The following is a 27,763-nucleotide window of genomic DNA, read 5'->3' as shown; positions in this document are numbered from 1 at the left end:
AACCGCACTAACGCTATTAAGGGCACCGAGTTGAGTTTTCATTTCGAATGTAGATATGATTTTGGTTTTGGTTGGATGGCGCCCAATGTGAAACCTCCGCAACAAAGTGTTGCTATTTTATTTCATTTCATTTCGTTTTGTGTTATGTTTGGGCTGTGTATGAGTATGGAAATTTTAGGAATTCATAATTTTTGAAAATATCCCACTCCCCACACCGTCAATGAGTTTTGTATTTAAAGAAAGGGGGGCGAGGAGGGGGGTTTGCGTAGAATCTATTGGACTCTTGATGAAACTCCATAAAATGTTAATAACAATTTGCCTCCACCGTTCGTTTGTTCTATGAAAATGTGTGTCTATATCTTTATACATATGATAAAGTTGATGCGTAAATCAGGGAGAAAATACTCATAAGATCTATATTATATGATATTTAATGTATCTATATAGATATATAAGTATTTTGTATCCCTATTCCCGCATTTCTGAGGGAATTTATGGATTTTTGATAAATGAGAGTTTATGACTTGCCATATATGAATGTGTTTTGTATACCTATTTGATATTATACTTGTTTATACACAGCGCCTGAAGAACCTGAAGAAATATTGATTTTTGTTTTCCAAACATTTCAAGCATGTCTCGTTTTCGAAAACGACAAAATGAGAGGTGGTCTTGAAAAAGAAGAGGCTGGAAATAATTTATTATTTGCGACTGATTGTTATTTATTCAAGACGACAGGCTCAATATTTCTCCCATTTATATTCGTATCGGTAGGCTATACGTGTATATGTGAAAGTTTGTAGGATGACGATGACGACAATGACGCCTGACGACGCCAAGGACGGAAAGACGAGGAAAAATTTGGAATTATGTGTTAGTGGAAATATGAACCCTCTGTCTTTTTCCATCATTTAGCTGATGGAAGGAAACCTTAGAGATACGGATACTCGTACCTTTACCCGAGGCACGTTCGATGTTTTGTTTTTTGATAATTCTTTTTTTGGATTGAAATATGTATATGGATATTTTTGTTTTTATTTATCTTTTTTGTTAAGCTTTAAGAAGTTTTTCACATAATTTTTCTATTTTTAGATCAAAGTTGAACTTAGAGATTTTTTGTCTTGCAAAGTTATTAAACTTTAAATGAAAGATTTACGCAATGTGGTTTGAAAAGTAAAAGTATGTCCGGAAAGAATATTAATGTAGGAATACCTACATGAACAAAACAAGTGTGGGAAATAAAATACAGAAGAAGAAGGAGAGGAAGATTCAAAGAAGAAGAGAGGGACGTTAGGTCTTACTATCCAAAGCTGTTACTTTTAAAGATGTTACAAAGCCTTTAAAACAAATACTGAAATATCCACAATGATGTTTTAGTTTAAGCATCATGATTTAGCTATATTATATATGGATTCTGGCTGTCATGACGATTTTATTTATGTCCGTTATTTTTGTCATGTCTCCCAACTTCTTGAAAAAGCAAAAAAAATGTAATATTGGAATTTTTCCCAGAAAGCATCCACCAATTACCGAGGGATATCGTAAATAAAATATCCATTGACATATTTTTCCAGGAATAACATTTTAGAACGCTGATGAACGCAATTCTTTGAAAATTACTTTTGGATTATTGGAATTATCCCAATCGGGAGGTCATTTGACATAGACAAAATTAGGAAGTTTTTTTTTTTAATTTGTATCGTTAAGAACCTACAACTAAGCTGTTCGTAGCCATTTTTTATTGGGTGCCATTTTTAATAGTTAAACGTTTGGTTTCAACCAAGACAAATTATTCTTTTGACAAAAGTTGATTAGAATTTAATAATCTACAACTTTGATCAAAACAGTCTTTTAACTAGAATGTGGACTTTTTAACTTATTGCAGAAAATGCATTATTAGTTCGTTCTTGACCGAATTTAATCTGTATTGAGGATTTCCAGAATCGTTAATACTACAAAATATTTTGTTTTCAACATATCCCATGTTTTGACAAAACGTTTGTTCAAGAAGGTCATTTTTGTTGCATTCGTTAAACTCAACTCCAACTCGAGATTTTAATCAAATATGACATTACGATGTCTGTCTGTCTTCCTCCCATTGGGACGATTGAGTTTGAACTTATAAAATTAGGTTTAAAACTGATTTGCGTTAGGCGTTTCTATTCATTATTTTTTAAAACACAAATAATAGAGACATAATAATACAAATTTTCTGCTCAAAAATCGAAAATTCGATTTTCCTAAAAAACTAACCCATAGATTTTTATTAAATTTTCTCTAAACATTTTATATTAACTTTGTTTCTTTCAATAAAAAAAGGTTCCCCAGGAATTGTCTTAATCACGATGATGAAAAATGTCAACATATTTATTTTGGATTTAAAATATATATTTTTTTCCAAAATTCTATACCACGAAAACGGGTAAACATTTTCTTATGAAAATCAAATATAAAATGTGTATTTATATATTCTAAATAATTGCATACCAAAAATATTTTTAAACAAAAAGCGAAAAATTAAATATATAAACAAAATAATTAAAAACCGTTCTAACGATTTTCAAAACAAAAATTGATTTTCGACTCAAATATCTTTTCAAAAATTTGAGATTATGGCTTTCAAATGATTGAAGCTTATAAGCTTTTTCCTTTTTTTTACGAAAAATTAAAACCTTAACAATAAAATTAAAGAATTGAAATATCTTTTCCAAAATTTGAGATATTGGGCTTAAAGTACTTTTATCTCCTTAAATATATTGTGTCATACAGTTTCTTACAAGAAATAAAAACCTAACGAAAAAAACAATACTTAAACTTATTAAAAATGTATTTTCGACTCAAATAGCTTTTTAAAAATTAAAAATATTATATTCTACCTTTTTTTATTGCACAGAAAATATTGTTTTCGATATTCAGCATTTTTTTATAAAAATCCAAAAGTCCGTTTTTCCATAAAAAAAAGAAATCTGCAAGAAATAGTACGCAAATTTGGTAAAAATTGACGTTTGGTTCTTGATATCTCTCAAATTAATTTCATGAGTCCAATTTGTAAAAATTTAAGAAATGCTACTTAAATTGGTAAAAATTTGTTTTCGATTAAAAATCTATTTAACAAAACTAGATTTTCAAACGAGTACCCGTAGCATGATGGTTAGTGCGTTGGACTGTCATGCAAGAGGTCTTGGGTTCAATCCCTGCCTGTGCCACCTTAATTTAAAAAAAAAAAAAAATAATTTTCGCGGGTACTGCCTCTTGCGAGGAATTGACAAATCCTTCAAGAGTAATTCTTGTCATGAAAAAGTGCTTTCTCAAACTAGCCGTTCGGATTCGGCCTTAAATTGTAGGTCCCTTCCATTCCTGACAACAGTACTCGCACACAGGAATGGTTGCGAGCTGTAAGTCACTAGGCCCTGGTTCACAACGGACTGTTGCGCCACCCCATTTCATTTCAGATTTTCAAACGAACCTACTTCTTTATATGAAAATCATTGTTGGTAATTTTAAAATGTGTAAGAATAATTCGTTTAACCCAACACGAAAACCTACAAACTTTTAAGGCAGACAAATCGACAGACGGGTTGGAAAGTTATCAGTGTGGGTCGCATCCCAGCCTCTTTAAAATTTTAAATTTAATAATAATTGTTGGGAACCAAATTAGCATTTAAAAAGCATACAAAAAAATAATTATTTAAAAGAAGTTTTAGTTCCAAGCATTTTTTAAAAGCCAAATATTCTTGCTAAAGGCATAAGGAAGTCAATAAAGTGTTTATAAAAATGTTCGGTCTTTTAATTTTTAAACGCTGACACATATGCCAAAATCCAAAAGTTCCTCTTCGCTGCGTTAAATGCACCTAAGTCAAAGGGATCGTCCCTGTTTATGAGATCATTTGGGGTTAAACTTTAACTCATATTTTTCGATTAATATTAATATTGGAGTAATCTTAGAGTTAACCTAACTATTGGGTGTGCTAACTCGGTTATATTTTTGACAAATGTTGAAGTAGCAATCCAAAATGCTTAATTTCATTTTGTGAAAATGTAATAACAAATTGTTGTAAAAATTCTGACCTTAACAGAAAATCTTATCATTTCCATTAATTCGAAGAGAGAAATTTGTATGATCATAATATTTCTCTTTTTTGTCCGCAAATTTAGATGAAGGCAACTTTAAAAAAAACTTTGTTGGGTTTCTTGTTAGTTCTGTATGTTTAATGCACTTCTTTGGCAGTCTGCCTATTTTTAAAATGTTTCCTAAGAGTTTTTACTTAACAATGTTTCTAAACTTTTCTAAGTACTTTAGTAAGCTTTTGTCCTTTAGTGAAAAATTGTAGCTTCTTCTGGCTTTTTGTTTATTTATAAAAAAAATAATTGGTTTAATTGCAAAACAAATTTAAGACACGTTCTTCGTATAACAAGAAACTGTCAATCAATCTTTCAAAATCATTCGATTTCGATAGTTTTTTTTTAACATCTTTATAGATGTTCTTCCATCAGTGGTATCAAATAGAAAAAAACACCCATGAGGCTAAAATTATTCTTGCACTGAAAAACAGCTTAGGCGTGATATCTAGATTTAAAAAAAAAGGAAAATCTTATTTAATACTGAGTCTTAACTGAGGCAAAAATACTACAAAGTCCCAAAGGTAGTAAAAATTTCTGGTCATTTGTAAAAAAAAAACACTACGTCATCGACAGTTCCTACGCTCGTTTCCAATGTAATTTCGATTGATTGCTTGCAGAACAGTTAATTCGACTTTTCCTGTACTTTAAAGCGTAAACTATTCCATGAGACGAATCTTCTAAAAGATCTTGACATTCACACATCCGCTGGCCCGGTTAGTATCCCCGCTATTGTTCTAAAGAGGTGTTCTTGAACGCTGGCAAAACTACTGCGTAAGCTTTTCCATCTTTCCTATTCTACTTGGCTTTTTCCGAGTGGATGGAGGCGAATACTCCTCCCCCTCTAACTATTGTCCAATTGTACTTACATCCCTTCTTTCCAAGGTCATGGAAAAGCTGATCAATTTTCATCTCAAGAAATATCTTGAAGAACGAAAGCTTCTTAATGACCTTAATATCTTTCGCTGCAATAGGACCACTGGTGATCTCTTGGTTTATCTCACCAAACAGTGGAATAAATATTTACATTGAAAGAAAGGTTATTGTACTTGATATTTCAAAGGCATTTGATAGAGTTTGGCATAAAGCTCACTTATCAAAAATGCGTGCTTTTTGTATTGATGAATCTCTTCTTTGTTGGGTTAGAAATTACCTTTCGGTCCGTTTAATCCAAGTTGTATTTGACGGATTATAATCCGATATCCACAATATAAACGCTGGTGTGCCCCAAGGCACCGTTCTGTCTCCAACTCTCTTCCTTATATTCATAAGTGAACTTTTTTCTGAAAGTTCTCACCCACTACCTTTCATATTCGTTTTAAGATTCTCATCCTTGTTCTTCGAATGTGGACTACTATTCAATGAGTATCAAAAACCGTGTAGAATTTAATGCTTCGAAAACTCAATGCTGTCTACTGTCACAAAAGCGTAACCCTCCCCCAATGCCACTATCCATGGGTGGTACTTGCATCGAGGAGATTGAACAACTAACAGTCCTAGGTATGTGCATCACAAACAACTTGTTGTGGATTGATCACATATTTGACAACATGAAAAATGCTGCTAGGTGTTCAGGTTTTCTCTGACGATACAAGAAGTCTTTTACCCCTCTGATCTGGCTATAATTTACAAAGCTTTTATTCGTCCAAAACTCAAATATAACTCTCATATTTGTGCTGGTGCCCCAATAACGTACTTTAGTCTTCTGGATGGAATTGAAAAAAGAGTTCTAAAAATTCGCTTTTCTTGAAATGCTTAACCAGGCATTCAAAACCAATGGGCATCGGATTCTCCTTTTTAATCCTATCCTCCTTTTCTAATTGCTCGCACGGTGTTTAAACATTATAAGGGTATGCATAAGCCCTTAATTGCACGCATAATATTAAAAAAAAACTGGACCCAAGTGTATTCCATATGTGTTTGTGAAGCAGCTTCACTCTTAATCAATTAGGAGGTCAAATTTGAGTTTGAGAGTTGCACACGAATTGTTGAAGTCCTATTAGCTGATTGTCAATTTAATTGAAGTTGTCATTCCTTTGAATCAATATTTTCTATTTCCTATACAAAGTAAAGTTTCTGAGTTATTACCACTATCCACCTTTGAAAGTATGCAACGTTTCTTTCTTACAAAGTTGCAAATCTTTCGATCGAAATTTCCAATTTTTAATCCCCTTTCAATTTGTATTATTTGAAAAGGGTAAAATAAGAAAAATAATCCTAGAAGTGAAATTCTATTAAATCCTACTATATTAAAGTAAAAGTATTGACATACTTCCGTGCTGTTACCCTTTTATAAGATCTCCAGCATTTCAATCCAATTACACTTCCTTTAAAATTATTAATACATCATTGCACACAAAAATATAAATGAAGGATATTTTTTTCGATTTTTTTTTCATTTTTAATTTAATTAAATTTTCAGCCAACATTACGTAATTCCAATAATTTTAAATTGACTTCTTATTTTTATATATTTTATCTTCTTTTTTTCCAGAAGACTGTTCAACCTTCGCCATCACCATCATCGCCGATAGTATCATCGAGTAGTGGAACTCCAAGGGATGAAATATACATCGATGATGAGAGTATCGAAGGCTCTGGCGGACGAGGCGAGGTATGTACATAAAATAAAAATAAAATAAATAATATCTCATTTTTATGAGAATACAAACAAAAATTAAAGACATTTTTGTTAAAAAGAAGAATTGAATAACGAAATAGTTGACCCAAAAAAGTTCTTCTATAAATTATTAATAATACTTTATAGAAGAACAAGGAACCCAGTTATTTTATTTCCCCTTTTCTTTTGAACTAAAATTGCATACAAAAAATTACTTCATAACGACGGAGGACATTTAAAATCCTCTTAATTTATTTTATTTTTCCTTCTTCCTTCGTAAAACGACCATCACATCCTGATCCAATTTTTGCCACAGCTTTTCTTTTTTGTTTTGTTTTATTCTTCCTTTATTTTGTCAGGATAAACTGAATTTTAAGTTGAACGCATTCATTTATTCATTTTCTTAACATTTTTTCGTAATTTTGTTGTTGTAATTTTAATAGAATACAAAAGAGAAAAAAGGGAAGTTAATGTCTTTAAGATCCATTTTTTTCTTAAACTTAACTAAATGTTCATGGATTTAATATGCAAAGGACGAAAATCGGAAAGATATTACATTTTTAATTTTTCTCTATTTGCATCAGTTGTTACGTCATTAGGGCAAAAATAAGCTATAATGTAACAGTTTTTGGTGTTGTTTACAGGGTGTTATTCTAAAAGTACAGAACTTTTAAATAGAATAAAACACAAGTGATTTTTTTAAATTTACTTCTGGCATTATAATTTAAATAAGTTTTTTGGCATATGACTATCACAGCTAGTTCTAACGAAGTTTTATTTAAGGGTCCAATTTTCCTTGTCATTTTCCAAATATGTTTCCGTATATAAGCAATATTGCCGCGAATATTGTCCTCCAAATAGTTCATCGTTTCGGGCTTATCAAAGTTGACAAAAGCTATTTCAAATGTACCTACAGAAAATGTTCAAGTGGCTTTAAATCACTGGATCTTCGAAATTCACGGGTCCATAACGTTACCGAACATATACCAGTTGAGGTATGCGAGCTGCGATCAATTCATGAACGAAAAAGTTAGTAAGAACGGCCCTATAGCCATTAAATCATTGGCGGTTACGTTTTGGCTGCCATCATTTATAAAAAAATTCGGACAAATTATTCCACCAACCCATAAATCACATCAAACTGTCAGTTTTTGTGGATGTAACGGTTTCTGGACATTAACTTGAGGGTTATCATCACTCCAAACCAAATTTTCGTTATAAAAGGTGATTTTTTTGAGGTTAGGATTTTCATGCATTAGTATTTGACAGATCACGCGGGATATGAGACATGGTGTCAAAGAGAAAGATGCTCAGTATGCTTTGACATTTCATCATGAATAGACTTACTAACGAGCAACGCTTGCAAATCATTGAATTTTATTACCAAAATCAGTGTTCGGTTCCGCTTTTTTATCGACAAATTTTGTTCAGCGATGAGGCTCATTTCTGGTTGAATGGCTACGCAAATAAGCAAAATTGCCGCATTTGGAGTAAAGAGCAACCAGAAGCCGTTCAAGAACTGCCCATGCATCCTGAAAATGCACTGTTTGGTGTGGTTTGTACGCTGGTAAGTTCTCAAGCTCTTAAAAAATCACCGTTTACTTATTTCATACAGAACAATGATTTCCAAAACACATTTTCATAATTTGTCAATCAATTCTTGTGGAAATGCCAAACCAAACTTAAAATAAATCACTTGACAGCTATCAAAATGGCCTCCAATTAAAAATAGCTTTGCCAACTGGTTCTTAGAGGTGTGATTATAAAGAGTTTATAAATTGGCGCTTTTACCGCCCTCAGGCGGCCATTTTGTTTTAGTGGCATCTGTCAAATCTTTTGTTTATTATTCAGTTGCTTATGCCAAATCATTATGTCAAATTACACTATTAAACAGCACGTTCAAATGATAAAACTTTATTATCAAAACGAGTGTTCGTTAACGCAAACTTTGCGCAAATTCCCAAACGAACTCGGCCTTTCTCAGATTTCAACTTGGCGGATTTTGCGTCGGGACTTAGGCCTATACCCGCACACAAAATCTAACTGACCTAGGAGCTTTAAGTTCATGAACCTAGACAACGCCGCCGTTTGTTCGCTGACTGGGCTTCGAATGGTTTGGAAGAGGACCCCGATTTTGGTGCATTTTTGGACGAATGTTTGTGTTAACAAGCGAAATTGCCGTATATGGCACGACAACAACACACGAGAAGTCCATCAGGTGATAATGCATCCTCAAAAAGTTACCGTTTGGTGTGCATTTTGGGCCAGCGGCGTAGTTGTCCCGTACTTTTTTGAAAACGACGTCAAATTAAACAATTTGGACCTAGACGACATGTGCTTCCAGCAGGGCGACGCTACGTGCCACACAGCAAAAGCCACGATTGACATTTTGCATGAACGATTTTAGGGTAAGGTTATCTCAGGGCTGATGTGAGTTGGCCACCAACATCATGCTATTTGACCCCGCTAGAATTTTTCCTATGGGGTTTCTTGAAGTCTATGCAAATAAACCACAAACGACTGACGCCCTAAAAGTGAACATAACACAATCCATCACTCAAATTCAGCCGGATCTGTTCAGAAGAGTCATTGATCTACTCTCATTCGTGCCAATGTAAGCATATACAAAAAATGTATTAATACCTCACCAATACACTGCTTATTATATTCCATTTCAATATCTACCCGCCTTTATTGAAAAACCCTTTAAATTCCGATGTCATACCAAATTGGTAGCAATTTTAAAAAAAATTAAAAAACGCTTTTGTAAATCCAAAAAAAAACTTTAAAAAACTATTTTTTCAAATCGAATATTTTTCAAACTTGATATTACTTTCAGAATAATTTTACAGAACGAAAAATAACGTTTCTTTATTTTTAAAAAATCGATAGTATTTTTTACAAAAAATAAAAACAAAACAAAAATAATTCAAAAAATTAGAAAAATAGATTTTCGACTCAATTATTTTCATATATTTCATTTTACAAAAGATATCAGTGTTAAATTTCAAATTGTTGGAGCCATTTTTCACAAAAATGGTTCATTTCAAATGTTTTTAACATTTTGCTGCAGTGAACATTACACAAACTTATTTAATTTTATACAAAATATCGGTGCTAACAGAGGATATCCTAAAGGCCATCAATCTGCAGTACATAACATTTTTAGTGCTTCCAAAGTTTTCAAAGGCCTTTAATATGTTAAACTAAAAAACTCTTAAACTCGTTTTATTTTACTTTTACTTACCGCATAGACTACAAGCTGTACAACTTAATAAATCTCTTTTTGAATTTTTATTAAATAATAATAGAGTACCACAGGGATCTGTTCTCGGTCCCTTGCTATTTTCAATGAATGTTAATGAACTTCCTTCTATTGTAAAACATTGCACAATTCGTTTGTGCGCTAACGATGCTCAGTTAAACATGAGTTGTCCGTTGGGACTCATATTCCTTTGAATGAATACCTTGAAGTAATTAAGCGCTGGTCGGGCAATCATAATTTAATGCTAAAACCAATAATTTCAAAATGTGCTGACCAAAAATGCCATACCATATAACGTACCTAACATCTCTCTTTAAAAGACAGTTTAACCTTTAATTTATTCTTCATATAATTTTTTGAGGTCATTAAATGAAAATTTGTTTTAATGCAAATAATTTGTTATTTCAAAGTGGGCCTAAGGGAAATTTTCAATGTGGTTCGCAAGCGTCTTTTAAATTTTCTTATTCGAGATTTAATTTTCAAATTTAAGGTGAAAAATATTAAGAATCAAAGTTCTGAATAAAGCCATCTAAAAAAAAAATATCTTTATTAATATAAAAATAATCTTAAGAGTGAATAATGCAATGAAAGAAGGACTTTTGTGTCCTTGATGCGTATCAAAAAAAAATATTTTGTTACATTATCATCTCTTGATATAAAATCTTTTAGTTTGTTTTTCTTGTGAAAAGCTTTATCCCCAAAAAAAAAGTGACAAGAAAATTCTATTACAACACATAAGGATATCGAAATAATCTCTAGTCGATTGATGGAAATCTTTCCTTTCCTTCAGGATATAATGTATGTTAGTCCTTCAACGAAAAAATTAATATAAAAATAGAATATTCTGTTATGTTATTTTTTTTTTGGAAAAATTGTCAATTCATGGTGAAAAATATATTTTAATACACGTACAAAAAAATAAACAAAAAATTTAAAAATCTTTTGCAACAAAGTTTGGTGTAAAATAAAAGGACGAGAAAGGATGAAAGTTTGTTTCCCAACGCCCATCATTGAGTGAGATAAACGATGCATTTTTACTTTTTTGTTCTGCTCCTTATTTCTGACAGCTACACTAAGGAGCAAAAGATTACATAAGATTTAAAACAATTTTTTGTAGGAAGGAAGTTTATCCTGTATGCTTGAGTTGAGTTCGAGTAAGTTTAAAAAAAAAGTTGGTTAGGATAAGGCTTCCTGAAAATGTTTAAGTAAATATAAAACAAATATGTTAATGTATGACTCCATGTTTTTTTCGCTTAAAGTTAGAAGTTATTTTTAAGCTCTTTTTTGAATATGAAAAAGAATGCATTAGGCATGTGTCATTACGTCACAGTAGTTTTAAATCTGTTCCTAGCGATGAAATAGCCAAAATCCAAGTTCGTTATGAAATACTTACTTTTTTATGGCAATATTTGCTCTGCCAAAACTTTAATTGAGTGACAAAAATTTCAACACAGTTTTTTGGTTCATCGCTGAAACAACAAAAAGTATAAACTCAATGTTTTCTTGGTGTTCTAGAGTTCTGCAAAAAAAATTAAAAACAAACCAACTACAAAAATGACAACCAACACTTCCACTAGCCATATCCTGATGGTATAGTTAGGTATTTTTGTCGGTAAAGTCACAAAATCGTATTCCAACATAAGTGCAACCATATTGTTGTTTTTGTTTGCCTCTACTTTGGTCTAGTTTCTTTTGGACAAACTATGGCATCTAATAGAAATGGAATATCCTTTCAAGATGGTACATTTTTGTTTGCTCTCTTTCTCCTGTTTTAGTGTCCTTCCTTAGGGCAGATAGCGCAACAAAATAAAATAAAAAACAATAAAAAACTGAAAACAAAAGAAATCATGATAATACAAAGTGTCACGTCCAATTTATTGTCATATTACTTTATGTGTCAAAGAACGAACTAAAACTAAATTTACCCTTAAATGTTTTATACACACGTACATATATACAAATGTGTGTATGATAAAAAAGCTGTGCACAGAATTGCCCTCAAGAAAACACACTCAGACAGAAGACAAAAAGACCAAACAAAAAAAAAGAATTAAATAGAATGCTTTGGGGGCATAAAGGAATTTCTATAAAATGAAATAAACGAAACCAATTTCAACATTCCAAAAAAGTTTGAATTGTGACTTGAGTGTTTGGGAGGTCCTTCAGTAGCCATGGGTGAGTTGTTGTGGGAGGCAATAAATGTAAGAAAGTAGGGAGGTACGTCTAGTAATTGAGAAATCGTTTTCAATAAAAAGACGGGGGTTTTAGCTACTTATTTGTCGTATTGGACTCCTACTCCACCGCCGACGACGACAACGTCGCCGCCGCCGGCCTCAGGGCGTAAAGAATGACAACAACAAAAAAGTTACAAACTTTTACGGAATATTTTTTTTTGTAGATTCGAAGAAGAATTCTTTGTAAAATTTGTTCGATATTATTTTAGAATGAATTTAATTTAATTTTTTTCGAACAAAGGTTTACTTTGATATATTACTATTCCAAAGTAAAGTAAGTGCATGTCGTCAAAGAAGAAAAGAGTTAACTTGCTTCTTTTAAAGTCTAGCGTATCTATATAAATAAGGAGAATTTATTGGTCCTGGCAGAATAGACACACAATTATTCAAATCTAGGAATAGCTCGAATGTGGAAGAAAATTAGTGCGGACACTGAGAAAGTCATTTTTATCACGTGACTAACGTCCCAAAATGAGCATTAGAAATTATTAAGCTTTTTTTTTCTTCAAAAATTCTCCTTTTTAGGCTTTGAAGACCATGATAATAACTACAAAACAGCTTAGCTAACTTTTTTCTTCAAGCGAGTGTTTGTAATTTGTAGCGGTTTCAAAAAATTTAAAATATTCAAAATATCGAAATTTTCCATATTCTGTCTAAAAAGGGGGTTGGAATCAGCTAAGGTGATAAGTGACATATTGTTGATAGTCAAATTGACCATGATTCAACTCAATTCAATTCGATTGAACAATTTCACATCAGATTTGTCACAATTCATTCATAAGATGAACTAAATAAAAACTTTCTTACTTTTCTTGAGTTTTTTTCGAATGTCGTAAGTTATGTCGGTCAAATGAATACTTTTTTCAAACTAAAAAAGAAATTGAATAAATTTTCCATTCGTTTGTGTAAGCGTCTGGTAACTCTATTCAAAAACGACATATTTGTTGGAAAATTACTGTAAGACCCTTATTACGAGAAGCGAATCGAACGATGGACTTAAACCGAACGTTTAAGAAATTCAATATAGAGCAAAATTAAAATGGGTTAGTTTTTACGTTCAAATGGGTTAGCATCTCTTTTTTTTTTAAATTGCCTTTTCAAGTGAATATTGAAATGGTATTCACGAAATGAGTGATTTCAAAAACGCTTTAAGTCAAACGTTCGATTCGTTTCTCGTAATGAGGACCTAAAACTATTATTGCGACAGCTTTTTAGCTATCACTTTGAATCTTACCTTACAGAAATCTAATTCGTTTATTTCGACTGTCATTTATCAACAATTACTTAAATCGATTCCACCACAGATTTAATGTTTTACTATCATAAAACAAACACAAATTATATTTTAAACAATATTGAAACATTAAAATAATTGTTTAAGCATGGCCACTTCATACAAAGAAAAAAAGTGAGAATGGAATACTCAGGCGTATACGTACTATTCTTTATTTTGTTTATTGTATTTTAGCTTACTTAACATAATAATTATAATTAGTTTATTGTTTTATGTTACGATGTGTACAGTGGTTTTGATTCCTGATTTTTTTTTAAGTTGAAGCAATAAAAAATCTTTAAAAAATAATAAAATACCATACTTAAACCTTAAAATATCAAACTTAGCGTTCGAACAAAAATTCAAAATGTGGAAATATAGGAAATTGCAAAAACTATTTTTTTGAAATAAATAAAGAATTATAAATAAGTTGGCGCAATAGTCCGTTGAGAACTAAAACCTAGTGACTTACAACTCTCATCCATTCATGTGTGGAAGTCATGTTGTCAGGGATGGAGGGGACCTATAGTTTCAAGCCGAATCCGAACTCTAATTTGTGAAAGCACTCATGACAAGAACTATTTGTCTTATAGAATTATTCTTAGAGGATTTGTCAATTCCTGAATTCAATGTTTCTCTCGAAAAAGGGTCTTTTTCTTGATGATTAGAACATTTTCTAGCTTGTCTACGATTCCCAAACTTTTCGAAAAAATATTTTATGAAAAACTAACCTTTATTCTTAAAGAAACGATTGTGCCATCTCAGCATGGATTTATAGCTTGAAGGTCCACTACAACAAAGCTAGCTATTTTTTGTAACCGAATCACTATAAATCTCGAAAATGGTTTTACGAAATATATAAAACACAACTTACTAAGCTTAGAGAAAAGAAAGACCAAGGTGTAATATTTGATTACAAACTAAACTTCAACTCCCACATTGATTTTGAGTTTAAAGATCCATTTACCCTTCGATCAATATTTTATGCTTATGTGAGATCTTCCCTAGAATACTGCTCAGTAATTTGGAATAATTTTTATAAAACTCAATGTTTAAGGATTGAAAGGATTCAGAAAAAATTTTTGCGAATTGTAGTTCACCGACTAAATTGGAACATTGAAATGCCTCCTTATGAAACTAGATGTAAACTGCTTGGTCTTACACAACTCGATATTCGCCGACGGTATTTTTCAGTGGTCTTCATACGTGATAGTATTACTTCTCATATAAACTGCCCTTTATTTTTGTCCTTACTCGATATATATGCTCCGTTTAGGCAAACGGGATCTATTCAGTAACACTGAGCTTTGAAAGTAAAAATAAAACAAATGATTTTCTAACTAATCCTATTTTTTGAAGAAAAAAAAATATGCAACTTTTAAAAAAATCTTAGTAAAATAAAATGTAACTCTACTTAGTAATAGCATTTTTTTAACCAATGTAACTTCTGAACGCGACTGATCGTGGAAAAAGTTGTTTTGTAGTTAATCTCATTATTATCAAAGTCAAGCTCAAAAATGGTTTTGTAGGAATTTTTGACAAAAGATTTTAAGACTTTTTAAGCTCCCATTGGAGTTTTGAGGACTTTTTCTCACTTGTTAAAAACAATATCCTCAGTGTCTGTACAAAATTAAATTCATATGCAAATTATTCCGTGGTCTATTTTTACTAGACTAAAAACATAATTTGTGAAATAGTCCAAAAAGTAGCATTCTTTCTTATAAGACTAAGAATTAAAACAAATTTCGCTTTATTTTAAAGTTGTTACGTATATGGCACTTTTATGTAACCAATAGAAAATAAGAGCAAAAATCCTGTAAAATCACAAGCTTAAAGTTGATTTTTTTCTAATAGAACACATTTAAAAATGTCCCAAGTCTTAGTTTGAAATTGTTACTGATATGACACACTAGTGTGACGCTTGGGATAATTTATGAATTTTCCTATGAATATATATTATTCCAAAAACAAATTATGCCTAAGACCAATTATGCCTTAAAAAAGATCATAGTTTTTAAATAGCTTTGGTATAGGTTGCAAAATGGAATGGTGAGGTGTCGAGGAACGAAAGTAATGGCAACAACTTTTGGTGTTACGAGTAGTTTTTTTTCAGGATTTCAAAGAAATATTTTCTAACTCATCTTATTTTGTTTGTAGGGTGAGTACACCATGTATTGCAAAAACTTGAATGTACAAAGTTGAAGCTTTGTAAGTGCAAATTAAAAAATCAAACTTGTTTTCCGTGTGTGATTAAAACTTGATCAACATAAGCTGTTTTATTTAGTTCAATAAACTCTAACTGGATCCATACTTAAATGCTTCAATGAACTGTAACATTTGCCGAGTCATCTAATAATTGAATAATTCCCATATTTAAGGTTTGTGGGTTAAACTATGAGTCCTACATAAAGCAGGTATCATGATTGAGGACCCATTGATACGTATCAGAAAAACAACAATATAAATACAAATATTGACTAATTGTGTAATAAATAATGTCATATTATGACATTAATAGAAGTAACTTTTTCATGTTTTCAACACCACGTTATGTGGTATCAAAACCATCATCATCGTTGCCATTATCATCATCATCAACAAATCATACAAATCGATAGTTTTTTATTATCAATCGACCCATATGTTATTTCCTATATATAGCTCCTCTAACACCTAAGAAATTAGATGACAAAAGACCCAGAAGGCTAATATATCATTAAGCAAAACCAAGTTTAATTGACGTGCATAAGTTAGAGTGAAAGGAAGACATTTTATTTCCTCTATTTTTCAATTATAAATCCTTGCCATCAGGACATTATACGCACATATTACTACTATCCTTCTAACTATGTATATAAATATCTTAGTTTGACTAAATGTCATTCTACACATTATATGAAGCATATAGGTGTAGGGATAACAATAATTTCTCTTTAGGTGATATACATACGTATATACATTAATAAGGCAATTCGAATTCGTACAACATACCTTTTCTCGAAAAAGGACATTTATTATAAAGATAAATGACAAAAGTTGGTCTAACACATGAACATATATTCGTACATAGCAAGATTCATAGATATACTACATTGATATAAAATATATTTATGTAATAATTCACTGTCTTCAGTTGTGACATAAACAGACTTAAGGACATCTAATTTTAGGCAGCAAAAAGGACCCTCAGTTTTAATAAAATATAAATAACACATGAGAATGTTAAGGAAAGGAAGGAAGAGAGACAACTACATATGCGGATATCCTATCTTAGTCTTTTCTGGGTCAATACCAAACCTACCATAAGGTATTACAAACGTATCTATTACAAGGACGAAAATGATATAGTAAAAAAGGTTAAATTCAATTTGTCATCGATGTTTTTTTTTTCATAATTTTTAAGGACGTCAATTTATCAGATTTTTGTTGAAAATGAAAAAAAATATATGGAGATTTGTTACAATACCAATCAGGAAGGTTAATTTTGTTACATTACAAAAAGTAATTTAAAAATGATGTTAGTATCAAAAATATTTGCTTTAATATCCTAAGTGTAGATAGAGTGTTCTTAATTATTATGGCCAGTACGTGAGATTGCGTTACTTTTGAATTCTATTCTATTCTATTCTATTCTATTCTATTCTATTCTATTCTATTCTATTCTATTCTATTCTATTCTATTCTATTCTATTCTATTCTATTCTATTCTATTCTATTCTATTCTATTCTATTCTATTCTATTCTATTCTATTCTATTCTATTCTATTCTATTCTATTCTATTCTATTCTATTCTATTCTATTCTATTCTATTCTATTCTATTCTATTCTATTCTATTCTATTCTATTCTATTCTATTCTATTCTATTCTATTCTATTCTATTCTATTCTATTCTATTCTATTCTATTCTATTCTATTCTATTCTATTCTATTCTATTCTATTCTATTCTATTCTATTCTATTCTATTCTATTCTATTCTATTCTATTCTATTCTATTCTATTCTATTCTATTCTATTCTATTCTATTCTATTCTATTCTATTCTATTCTATTCTATTCTATTCTATTCTATTCTATTCTATTCTATTCTATTCTATTCTATTCTATTCTATTCTATTCTATTCTATTCTATTCTATTCTATTCTATTCTATTCTATTCTATTCTATTCTATTCTATTCTATTCTATTCTATTCTATTCTATTCTATTCTATTCTATTCTATTCTATTCTATTCTATTCTATTCTATTCTATTCTATTCTATTCTATTCTATTCTATTCTATTCTATTCTATTCTATTCTATTCTATTCTATTCTATTCTATTCTATTCTATTCTATTCTATTCTATTCTATTCTATTCTATTCTATTCTATTCTATTCTATTCTATTCTATTCTATTCTATTCTATTCTATTCTATTCTATTCTATTCTATTCTATTCTATTCTATTCTATTCTATTCTATTCTATTCTATTCTATTCTATTCTATTCTATTCTATTCTATTCTATTCTATTCTATTCTATTCTATTCTATTCTATTCTATTCTATTCTATTCTATTCTATTCTATTCTATTCTATTCTATTCTTTTCTTGTTGGGCTTGTATGGTTACAATATTAATGTCCTAGAATTGTTTCGAAAACACTCGAAAACCAAACTTGAAAACAGCTGATCAGAAACCACTCATTTTATTGATCAATATCAATATTTCGGCAAAAACTTATATGTAAACAAAAAATACATATTTTCAGCCAATTAAAGAAAACAAAAGTCAAAAATAATACGCTGAAACAATGCTCAGGCTTAAAAATTACGTGAAAGGCTTATGAAGGCCATAACCAATCATGAAAAATTACTTCCACCCATCACGCCCATCTGATTGTAAAAAAAAATAATGCGATGATTTTGCTGTTGCTTTTCTTAAAAACACTGTTTTTGTTTTGCCAAGAAATAAAAATCAATTTATTTACTTTTGCTATAGATGCTTTTTATTGGCACAATAATAAATTATAACACAATCCACTGGTGAGAAGGACATAAACATTATCCTTGTTATGGCCTTGTGTTCTTAATTAGGGTCGTATTTATTTTTAGACTTTCTTCATGAATAGGGAATATTAAAGGAATTATTAATCTTTAATTATTTTTTAATTATCTTCAAGACATTTACAGAAAAAAGTAGAACACGAGGGTAACATAAATTATATTTTAAATATTAATCCTTCAACCAATCTGTTGCATTAATTATTTATGTTGTAAGATCCTGTTGGGCATATTTTCGTTCTGCAAAAATAAAAAACAAGCAAAACAACCTCATCAAGGATGAATTTTCATTTTCTTCCAATTAAAATGAAATGAAGGATATTGGTACTCATCGTAAAATGAAAAAAAAAACCTTAATTGAAGCATCTAAAATGTCAACAAGCTAAACTCGTGTAAATATTTATTGATCTAAAAAATGGTCTTCATCCTTGTCGTTCTTCATCTTTTATTATTCTTCTTCTTCTATGAAAACATTAAAAACAAACATCAAAATAATAAAAGAAAAATGAAAACAATGAAATAGAAATGAAAAATAAAACAAAACATTAGAAGAAGTCAGAAACAATTAGCAATTTAAGTGATGAAGTCCTTTAAGTAAAGAGTAGGGTGTGTTAATGGCATGTTATAGAGTTTTGTTTTGACATAAAATATTTCTCTCTTTCTTCTCTTTTTCTCTCTCTTAAAGCGTGACTTTTATTGATTAGAATGCGGAATGAGGAAGTACAAAATTTATGTTTATCGTGCCTTAGAGAGTCCTTTGGCTATAAAAACGAATTTAAGTACTTTTTCAGCCTTTGCTTGTAAATAAATATAAGGAATTGTTAAAGGAAGAGGTGTGAAGATTTATTAGATCTTTAAGCGTTTTCAATGTCGAAAGGACTTTTGATACTTCCTTTAACTTCACTTGTTGTTGTTTAGATAGGTAAAGTGTTTAAAAGCCTTTATGGTGGATCAAGTTAATGAAATGAATTTTAACTTTTACTACTACACAACCAAATACAATTGTTTATTATTCCAAATTGTTTTTTGGAGACTCAAGAAATGGTTTTGATTAATTGGTCAGGAGTGTATTCTGTAGTTTAAGATTTATGTGAAGGACTAAGTGTTTTACTTTCTACTTCTTAATGCCACCTGAGGGGTTGTACCAATGTCCAAATGATGCAGAGCTATCATTTTGATCCATGTGGTAATTTCATTTCAACGAAATTCGTAATTACTCCTTTTAGTCGTAAAGTTTGTCCAAAGTCTTCTTGCAGTGCCTAGTGACTGGTATTTTATGACGAATTATTTAGGCTAAACGTTGAACCAATGTTTTTTTAAGGACCTTTTGTAATCGTCCACTTATTTTAATTAATTCTTTTCTTTACTTCTTGAATTGGTCTCGAACTTTATGATGTTTAGGTAAGACAAAGTTCCTTATAAATATTTGGTTTCTGTCATCATGTGTCGAAAACGTGTGTTTAAATGCCCATTTTCAGTCAAGATATTTTAGTCGAAAAGCAATGCTTTTTTTGTCGTTTTTTTAACTTAAAGCTAACAATGTTTTTTAATTAATAAAATAAGTTTGAAGTAATGCCTTCATTTGTTCTCAAGGTATTCCAATTGAAGATCCTTTTCTTGCAAGCTGTCAAAAACGTTATTTTCGTAGTATTAATTTATTCTATAGATAATATCAATTTTAGTTTCTTAAATATTGGAGGTGATTTATATAAAAATTGTTAGTTCAAATTTAAAGACCTCGAAACGGCAGGAAATGTCAGTATTTTCAATTTGACAAATAAGACCGATTACAAAAAATCACAATTTAATGTTATTGGGATTAATGAGTGACGGACGGAGTCACTATTGTGGGAGGTTGTTAAGTAGAAATTTCAACTTTTGACAATTTTCAGTTTTCTGAAAAGAATTTAAATTTGATCTTTTTTTGAACTTTCCTGTGTTTTCTACAATCAAATATATATTTTCTGTTTTTTCCCAATCCTTGTGTTGACTTTCATTTAAAAATTCTTTCTTTTAAAAACATACAAATCCATTTTTCCATTAATCCAATTTAGCTTGAAAATATTAAAGTTCAATACTCAAGAGACAAACCAAACGATATAGAAAATTCATGAGGGGTTATGTGAAGGACCAAACCAGAAATAAAATCTTCTATTTCTGAACAATTTGATAAGTTGATAAAACATCCTTCAACATAAAACTTCAAATTCCGAATTAAAAATAAGAAAATTCATTTTTTGTCGTTTTAAGTTCAAAAACCCATCTCGTAAGGAAAACAAAACTCCTCCAAGCCAAATTCGTGTGGGTAGTCATACAAGACCACCCAAATATACACAACACGCCCCCAAACACATGACATAACAGATCCCCATTTAAAGGTACAAAATTAGAACGAGAACAATAAAACAAGGACGAAATCCATGCACACCCATTTTATTGTTCTTTATACTTTTTTTTTGTTTTTGTTTTAAGTTTTAATATCCTTTTATTTCTCCTTCAAAAATATTGAGTAGAATCGTTTTGAGTTCTGCTCCATTTATGACTTACTCGTATGTGTGTGTACCGACTATATGAAGAAAAAAACCTCACAAAATATGTCAAGCTTTTCAATCTTCACATCCAACTTCAAGGATTATAAAAACAAAAAAACGAAAAGGAAAAAAAACAATAATCTTTTGTTTCTCAATTCTGTACAAGTGTACAGTGTGTGTGTTGTGTGATGTGTCCTTTAAGAGAGGAACGAGAAAATAAAGAAAAAACTATTGATGGGTTTCCTCTCTTTATCTCAGGTAATGAGTGTTTAATTGAAGTGGTTTTGAAGCACAACTAATCTTTTGTGATTTTCAGCAAATTGTTTTTCTTTTTTGTTCTCATCATTTTGTCGTTTTCATTTGTTGTTGTTGTTGTTTATGCTGTTGACAAAATCCTCATCGTCCTTATTGTAATCCTTTCAAATAAGAAGGTAGGTCACACGAAAAATCCCTGATTATTTATTCTCTCGCTTCTGGGCTTCTTCTCAGGTTTTATTTTTTCATTTTCCACAATCAATTTGTTATCCCGGCAGTGATTTTGGATGATCCTCTTTATTAAGGAGTATCCTCTTCATGCTCATTTTCTTTGTTTGAGACTAATTAGGATTAAATTTTTCATCCTTCCTTGTTAGAGAATTTGATGATGAAGATATGTTCGTTCTTGTGTATTTTGTGCCTTGCAAGAAGACCCAAAAAAAAGGAACCCAACACGATGATGATGAACACTCGGAAAATAATTAAAAATCTCGATTTGTCGTTTTTTTTTGTGTCTGTTCTTTTCGTCCTTAGTCATTTTCGTATTCGAATTATATATACTTTAGAAATGAAAGTGGTTTTGATGGATGAGAAAGATATTCGAACAAGATTAAAGTTTCCTTATTGATTTTAAGCACGAAGGTATATTTGAAGTAATTGGTTAGGGTGAAATTAATAGGCGAAGGAAAACTGTCAATTATACGTAAAACGAAACCTCATCGTAAGGATAAAGTTTTGATATTTGCACCTTGATCCTAATTTTACTTTTGTTTGATAAGATTGGTACACGTGTCGATATTAATTTATAGAATCGGAAAAAAAGTTAAAAACGTGTAGAGTTGATTTAATAATTCATCGTCAATTGTCGGCTTTTTTTTAAACGTAACAGAATTACAGTAAAAATTTCATATACAAATTTCAGTCTTAACAATAAAATATCTAGAAGACAGTTTTAAAAATTTAAAATATTTGTGTAGGCAGATCAAATTACAGTATTTATTTATCTCAGTTACAGTATTGTTTCATAGTACATGCGTTATAAAATTACAGTTTAGTAGACTAACTAACTAACTGTAATAAAGAAAAGGCAAATGTGTTTATAAGCCTGTGAGATATCACATAATTTTGAATTTAAGTCTTAGATATCAAAAAATTTATAATAACAACTTAAGACACCAGTCGTGTTTTTTTAGGAGAATATGATTGGCAAAAACGGATAAATTACAGACTAAGATATGAACCACTGTTAAAATACAGTTAAAAAGTTCATATAGCCTAGATTATCTGAAAAAAATTAAAATATTGTTTTTAATTTTATTTTGTCCCCAAGAACTTCAAAAACGCTGTCCCAAAATATTACGGTTGGGAAGAACCGTTAAGTTATCGGTTTTTAATTTTATATATTATTCTAATACTGATACTCTAAAATGTAAGCACTTTTATCTTAATACCTTATTTTTGTTTTGGGTGAGATTTATTACTGAAACAATTTTATACCGATCGACTTTTAAGACGACATTGCAATAACGCTGTACGGCTGCAATTTTTTAATAAATGGCTTCAAAAAAATGTTAATAAGCAGTCACCAATATCTTGTATAATTAAATCCCATTTCTGTAAACTTGTGAAAACCACATAAAGCCTCAAAGGTGATCAACAATTTTAAAACTTTTTAAATACTATCTGCAGTCTTAGATTTCTATTTTACAGTATGGGCAAACATATAACTTTAAAAAAAAAGACTGATAAGCAAGTAAAAAAATTGAAAACGAGATAGCAGTTTGGTTACAGTAAACGTTATTAAAGTTACTTACTTACAGTGTAAGGTAGTGTGTAATTGGACTTGTAAGTATAAAAATAGATGACAGCGTTAAGCATTAGTTTTAGTAGTCTACGAGTACATTGTTTAAAAGTGAATTTCTCTAAATTACCGTCCAAAATTTAAAGTTTACAGTATGAAGCCACTGCTACCATTCCATTCCAAAAAGACAGAAACTAAAAATATTGCATTAGATATATCTAAGTCAATTGCATATTAACATTTTATTAAGTTACAGTAATAATCAGTAAAGATAAAATATGATGATGTCACACATCACTTAATAATAATCTAGCCCAAGTCGATAAATTACAGTGTTAAAGAGTTGTCTAATTATTATACAGTGTTAAAAAGTGCTTTATTTTAAATAACTGTCGAAGGTTTTATAAGTAATAGTATAAGTTCGATTTTGCCAATTTATACGGAACTGACAGTAAATTGAAATAAAGCAAAACAGACATTAGTAATTACATTACAAAATGTTATTTGCTTACAGTAAGCCAATAACCGTCACATAATTACAGTCTAAGGTACTCTGTAATGGTAGACGTTTAAGTATCATCTACAAATTACTTAAAAACAGTCTGAAATAGACCACGTTAGTAAAGACAGCAATCAGCAGTTGGGTTATTAAATTACAGTATTAAAAAGTAATTATCTCTTGTTTACTGTTCAAGTTTACAACTTTACAGTATAAATAACTGTTACCACTTTATATGAGACCAATATAGCAAATTGAAGTATTATATAGAAGACTTAGATAATTACAGTATGAAATATTGAACTTTCTCATATTACAGTTTAAAATAGTAACAGTAATTTAATAACAGTATGCCTTGGCATAGGCCACTTTGATTAGGATGACTTAATATACATTTGAATGCAATATTTTTAATATAAATATTTTAAAACGTTTTTAATATATTGTATTTTTTTTCAGATACATGATGATCTAGAAAAAGAACCCGATTATTCAGGTTCTGGCTTTGGACCAGATGACGAAGATTCATCCACTGGCGGCCATCATCATCGCACCAATACCCATAGTTCTGGGACATCATTGTCCAATAGCAACAACAATAACAACAACAACAACGGTATTATCAATAGCAACAACAACAACAACAACGACATCAGCAGTAGAATCAATTACAGTAGCAATAGCAATAGCGGTATCATCGGTAGTAGCAACAGCAATAGCAACAGTCCATCAAGCAGCAGTAATTCAGGCATTAATTCAATTGGTAAAGACATTCTGCCATCATGGCCAACATCAAACACAACCAATTCACAAACAATCACATCATCAACATCAACGACATCCTCAACATCAAAATCAGATGTCCTGCCAATTGGAGGATCATCTGACTTTGATTTTGGCGGTGGAGTTGTGGGTTCAGGTGATGGTAGAGATACCGATGATGAAGATGATGATGAGGATGATGACGACGATGACGGTGGTGATATCGGTGGAATTGGTAGTGCCGGTGTTGGGGGCGGTAGTCGTCATCATAATGACGATGAGGACGATGAAGATGAGGATGATTATGATAATGGCAATGAGGATGTTAATACGGATAAAATTGATCGTCATGATGATAACAATGGAGATAATGATGATGATGATGATGAATATGATCAAAATCGAAACGATAAGACTGATATTTACACAGATGTTACCGATCCCAGTGAAGGCAGCGAGAAAACACGACGTCAGTTTAATTTTATTTATTTTTATTTTTTATCTTTTAAATTTGGTTTTTATTTATATATATTTAGTTTTTATTTTATTTTTTTACTATATTTTGGTTTGAATATCATTGCATGCGTATTTTTTAAAATTCTCAGAAATAGAATGGAGAAGGATTTCGAAATTTTTAGAAATGCTAAGCAAATGGTTATATTTGTTGACAGTGTTGTTGTAAAATTAACAAACCCGAATTATATTACGATACTATTAAATTTCAATTTAGGCTGGCGGAACAATTATCCGCAAATTAAACAAAACAAAACACAAGAAAACAAAACGAAATTATTTAAAATAACAATAGGTAGGCAGCCGGCGCGCACGATTGGATACCTACTTATTGAAAACAATTGACAAATGTCAAATTCCAAAAAGGTTGGTTTGTTAATTTAACAACCGACAGCAAAAACAGTGCTGTCACCCAGTAGCTCAGTTTGGGGGTGGGTTTGGAAAAGGTGGATTTTATTAATCGAACTCGTTTAATAAAATCGAAATTAATTATTAAATTAATAAAATGTACTACACAGGGGCGTAGCAAAAAAAATAATGAAAATGGGCGCCAGGAAGTATTATGGTACTTACCATCACCAGTTAATATAAATAATAATAAAAAGCGAAAATTTACTTCCCAAAAAAATAAAATAAACTTCAAGATTAATTCTTCACCTAGAAAGGTTAAGATATTTTATTTTGTATCTGGGAAACCTTTATAAATATAGGGATAAAACCCAGAATTTTTTCCAAAAAAAATTATGTATACAATTTAAAATGATACAAAGAACAAAAAGAACAATTGGGTTGTGCACAAAGGACACAAAGGAAGGTCACCTTGGGAAAGTTCCCAAAGAACAAAAGAACAAAGGTCGCGGGTCCCGCAATCTCGGGAGACAAAGAAATCGGCCGAAAGTCTAACGGATTAAATTTTGGCTTTTTATAGCCAACCACAAATTAAAAGTAAAGATAAAAAAAAAGCACAAACTCACTCAACCAAAAAAAAAATACTTATCTTCCTTGATTTACGAAAAAAAATCGGTCCTGCCTCTCCTTTTCCTTTTTTTTTTCAATCACGCTTTCCTCAAGTTTTATGTCTGGTTTTTTTTCCAATTTTTAATTTTAATTAGTTCTATCCAAACACAAAAAAACTAACACGATTCTTCTTATTTTTTTTTCTCTTCCAAAAATTTTTCACTCCTTTTTATTTTAAACCTCACTCTTCTTAGCTTCTCTAAAAAGTGCCATATTCATGGCGAACTTTCCTCATCCAATAGCCACGACAAGTTTGCCATCCTACTCTGACCTTTTGTTATGATCTGGTTTTCTCTTTCGGTCTAACTGCGACACCCGGCTTTTTCGCTGGGGTGCATGCCGATTCAAAAACCAGTCAAACCTTTGTGGTCTCTTTCACATTGGTGATTTGAACACCAACCTTGGCTTAATGAACGAGTTCAGTTCAATTGGTCTAAAAAGTAAACGAAACATTTTTGAAAGTTCGCGAATAAAATTCCCCAGCCCAAACCGGCCCAGTTTAATAACTTGAGGAAAGCGTTTTCAATCAAGATTAAGAGGCAGAATCCGATAGTTTGAAATTTAGACTATAAACCCTTAGACTTTCGTGCAGACAATTTTAGGAAAAAGGAAAAACACATCGCAAGGTGACCTTACTTCGTATTCCGACACTTTACGTTGGGCATTAAGCCATACTAATTTTAGGTTGGTGTGCCAATTATACCAAGGATGCACACTTTCGTTTTTTTCCTTGTGTGAACCACCTGTCACACACTCAATAGGTCGTAACCGTGACTCATCCGTCACACAATTGTGTATTTTGTGACCGCCCGTCACAAATTTCTAAGTGGATATGTGGACCCTCTGTCACACAACCGCATTAAAATTGAAACCTATTTTGTTTGCTTTTCCAAAATACAATAAGAGCAGGTCACTGACTGATGGAAAGCAGGATTCTACTGAACTCTTAAAATATTTTGGAGCCGCAACGACGGAAGGAAGGTTAAAAAAAGGAAAAAGGATATGAGATAGGCTAGTGAAACTTGTTGTGGTAAATTTTACCGCAACAAATCCCACCCTTACCTCCTAGAAAATGTGCTTACAGTTTTGTAACACATTTTCTAAAGGTTGCCAAGGTAATGGAAACAAGATAAAGGATTTTCCATCAAAAAAATCAAATCAAAAAAATGTTACATAAAAAGATGATTCACAATAACAACAAAAAAAATAAGCTACTTTACTTATCAATCCTCGGATGCATCGGTATACGGTTTCAAATCTTTAACGTGCCATGTTCCGCGTTCTTTACCTTTACTATCTTTTAACACGTATGTCCAAGGTGACACACGCTTTTTAACTTCAAACGGACCGACAAACTTCGGTGCTAATTTGGCAGCATAATAATTCGCGGCATCCAACAACGAAAAGTTTCTACGCCATACAAGATCGCCGGGGTGATATTGAACATCACGCCGTCGGAGATTGTAGGCCTGAGCAGCTCTCTTGGATGCTACTTCCAGTTTTTTCCCAATATCTAACCTAAGTTCCTTGAAACGTTCAGCGATCTCACCCAGATCCTGAACATTTCCCGAACCATCTTCAACTAATGGTACTTCTCGACCTGAAGTTACCATATCCCTACCGAAGTTCGCATAATACGGCGAAACTCCCAAAACCTCGTGTTGCGAAGTGCGTATAGCACACGCCACCTTACTCAACTGTGAATCCCACATTCTGTGGTTTTCAGCGACGTAAGCCCTCAACGTCGTCTTAATTATTTGATTTATTCTTTCCGCAGGATTCGCCTGCGGATGATAGTGGGCTGTGAATTTTAATTGTGACCCGTACGCCTGGC

At 31.1% G+C, this 27,763-nt stretch overlaps 1 protein-coding gene across 2 annotated transcripts in view; it reads left to right on the top strand.

Annotated features, from left to right (window-relative positions):
- Nucleotides 1-27,763, top strand: part of LOC129952821 (syndecan) — a 491,656-nt gene that overhangs the window by 431,536 nt on the left and 32,357 nt on the right. The window contains exons 3-4 of one of the 2 annotated variants that reach the window (XM_056065674.1): nt 6,617-6,733; nt 24,097-24,868. In XM_056065674.1, the coding sequence (XP_055921649.1) occupies nt 6,617-6,733; nt 24,097-24,868 (889 nt within the window). Of the gene's footprint in view, nt 1-6,613; nt 6,734-24,096; nt 24,869-27,763 lie in introns of both variants that reach the window. The other variant, XM_056065673.1, reaches the window with a different exon arrangement.

The sequence above is a fragment of the Eupeodes corollae genome, chromosome 3, assembly GCF_945859685.1.
Source record: "Eupeodes corollae chromosome 3, idEupCoro1.1, whole genome shotgun sequence".
In the NCBI taxonomy this organism is placed as follows: Eukaryota; Metazoa; Arthropoda; class Insecta; order Diptera; family Syrphidae; genus Eupeodes; species Eupeodes corollae.
This window is presented reverse-complemented; position numbering and strand designations above follow the sequence as displayed.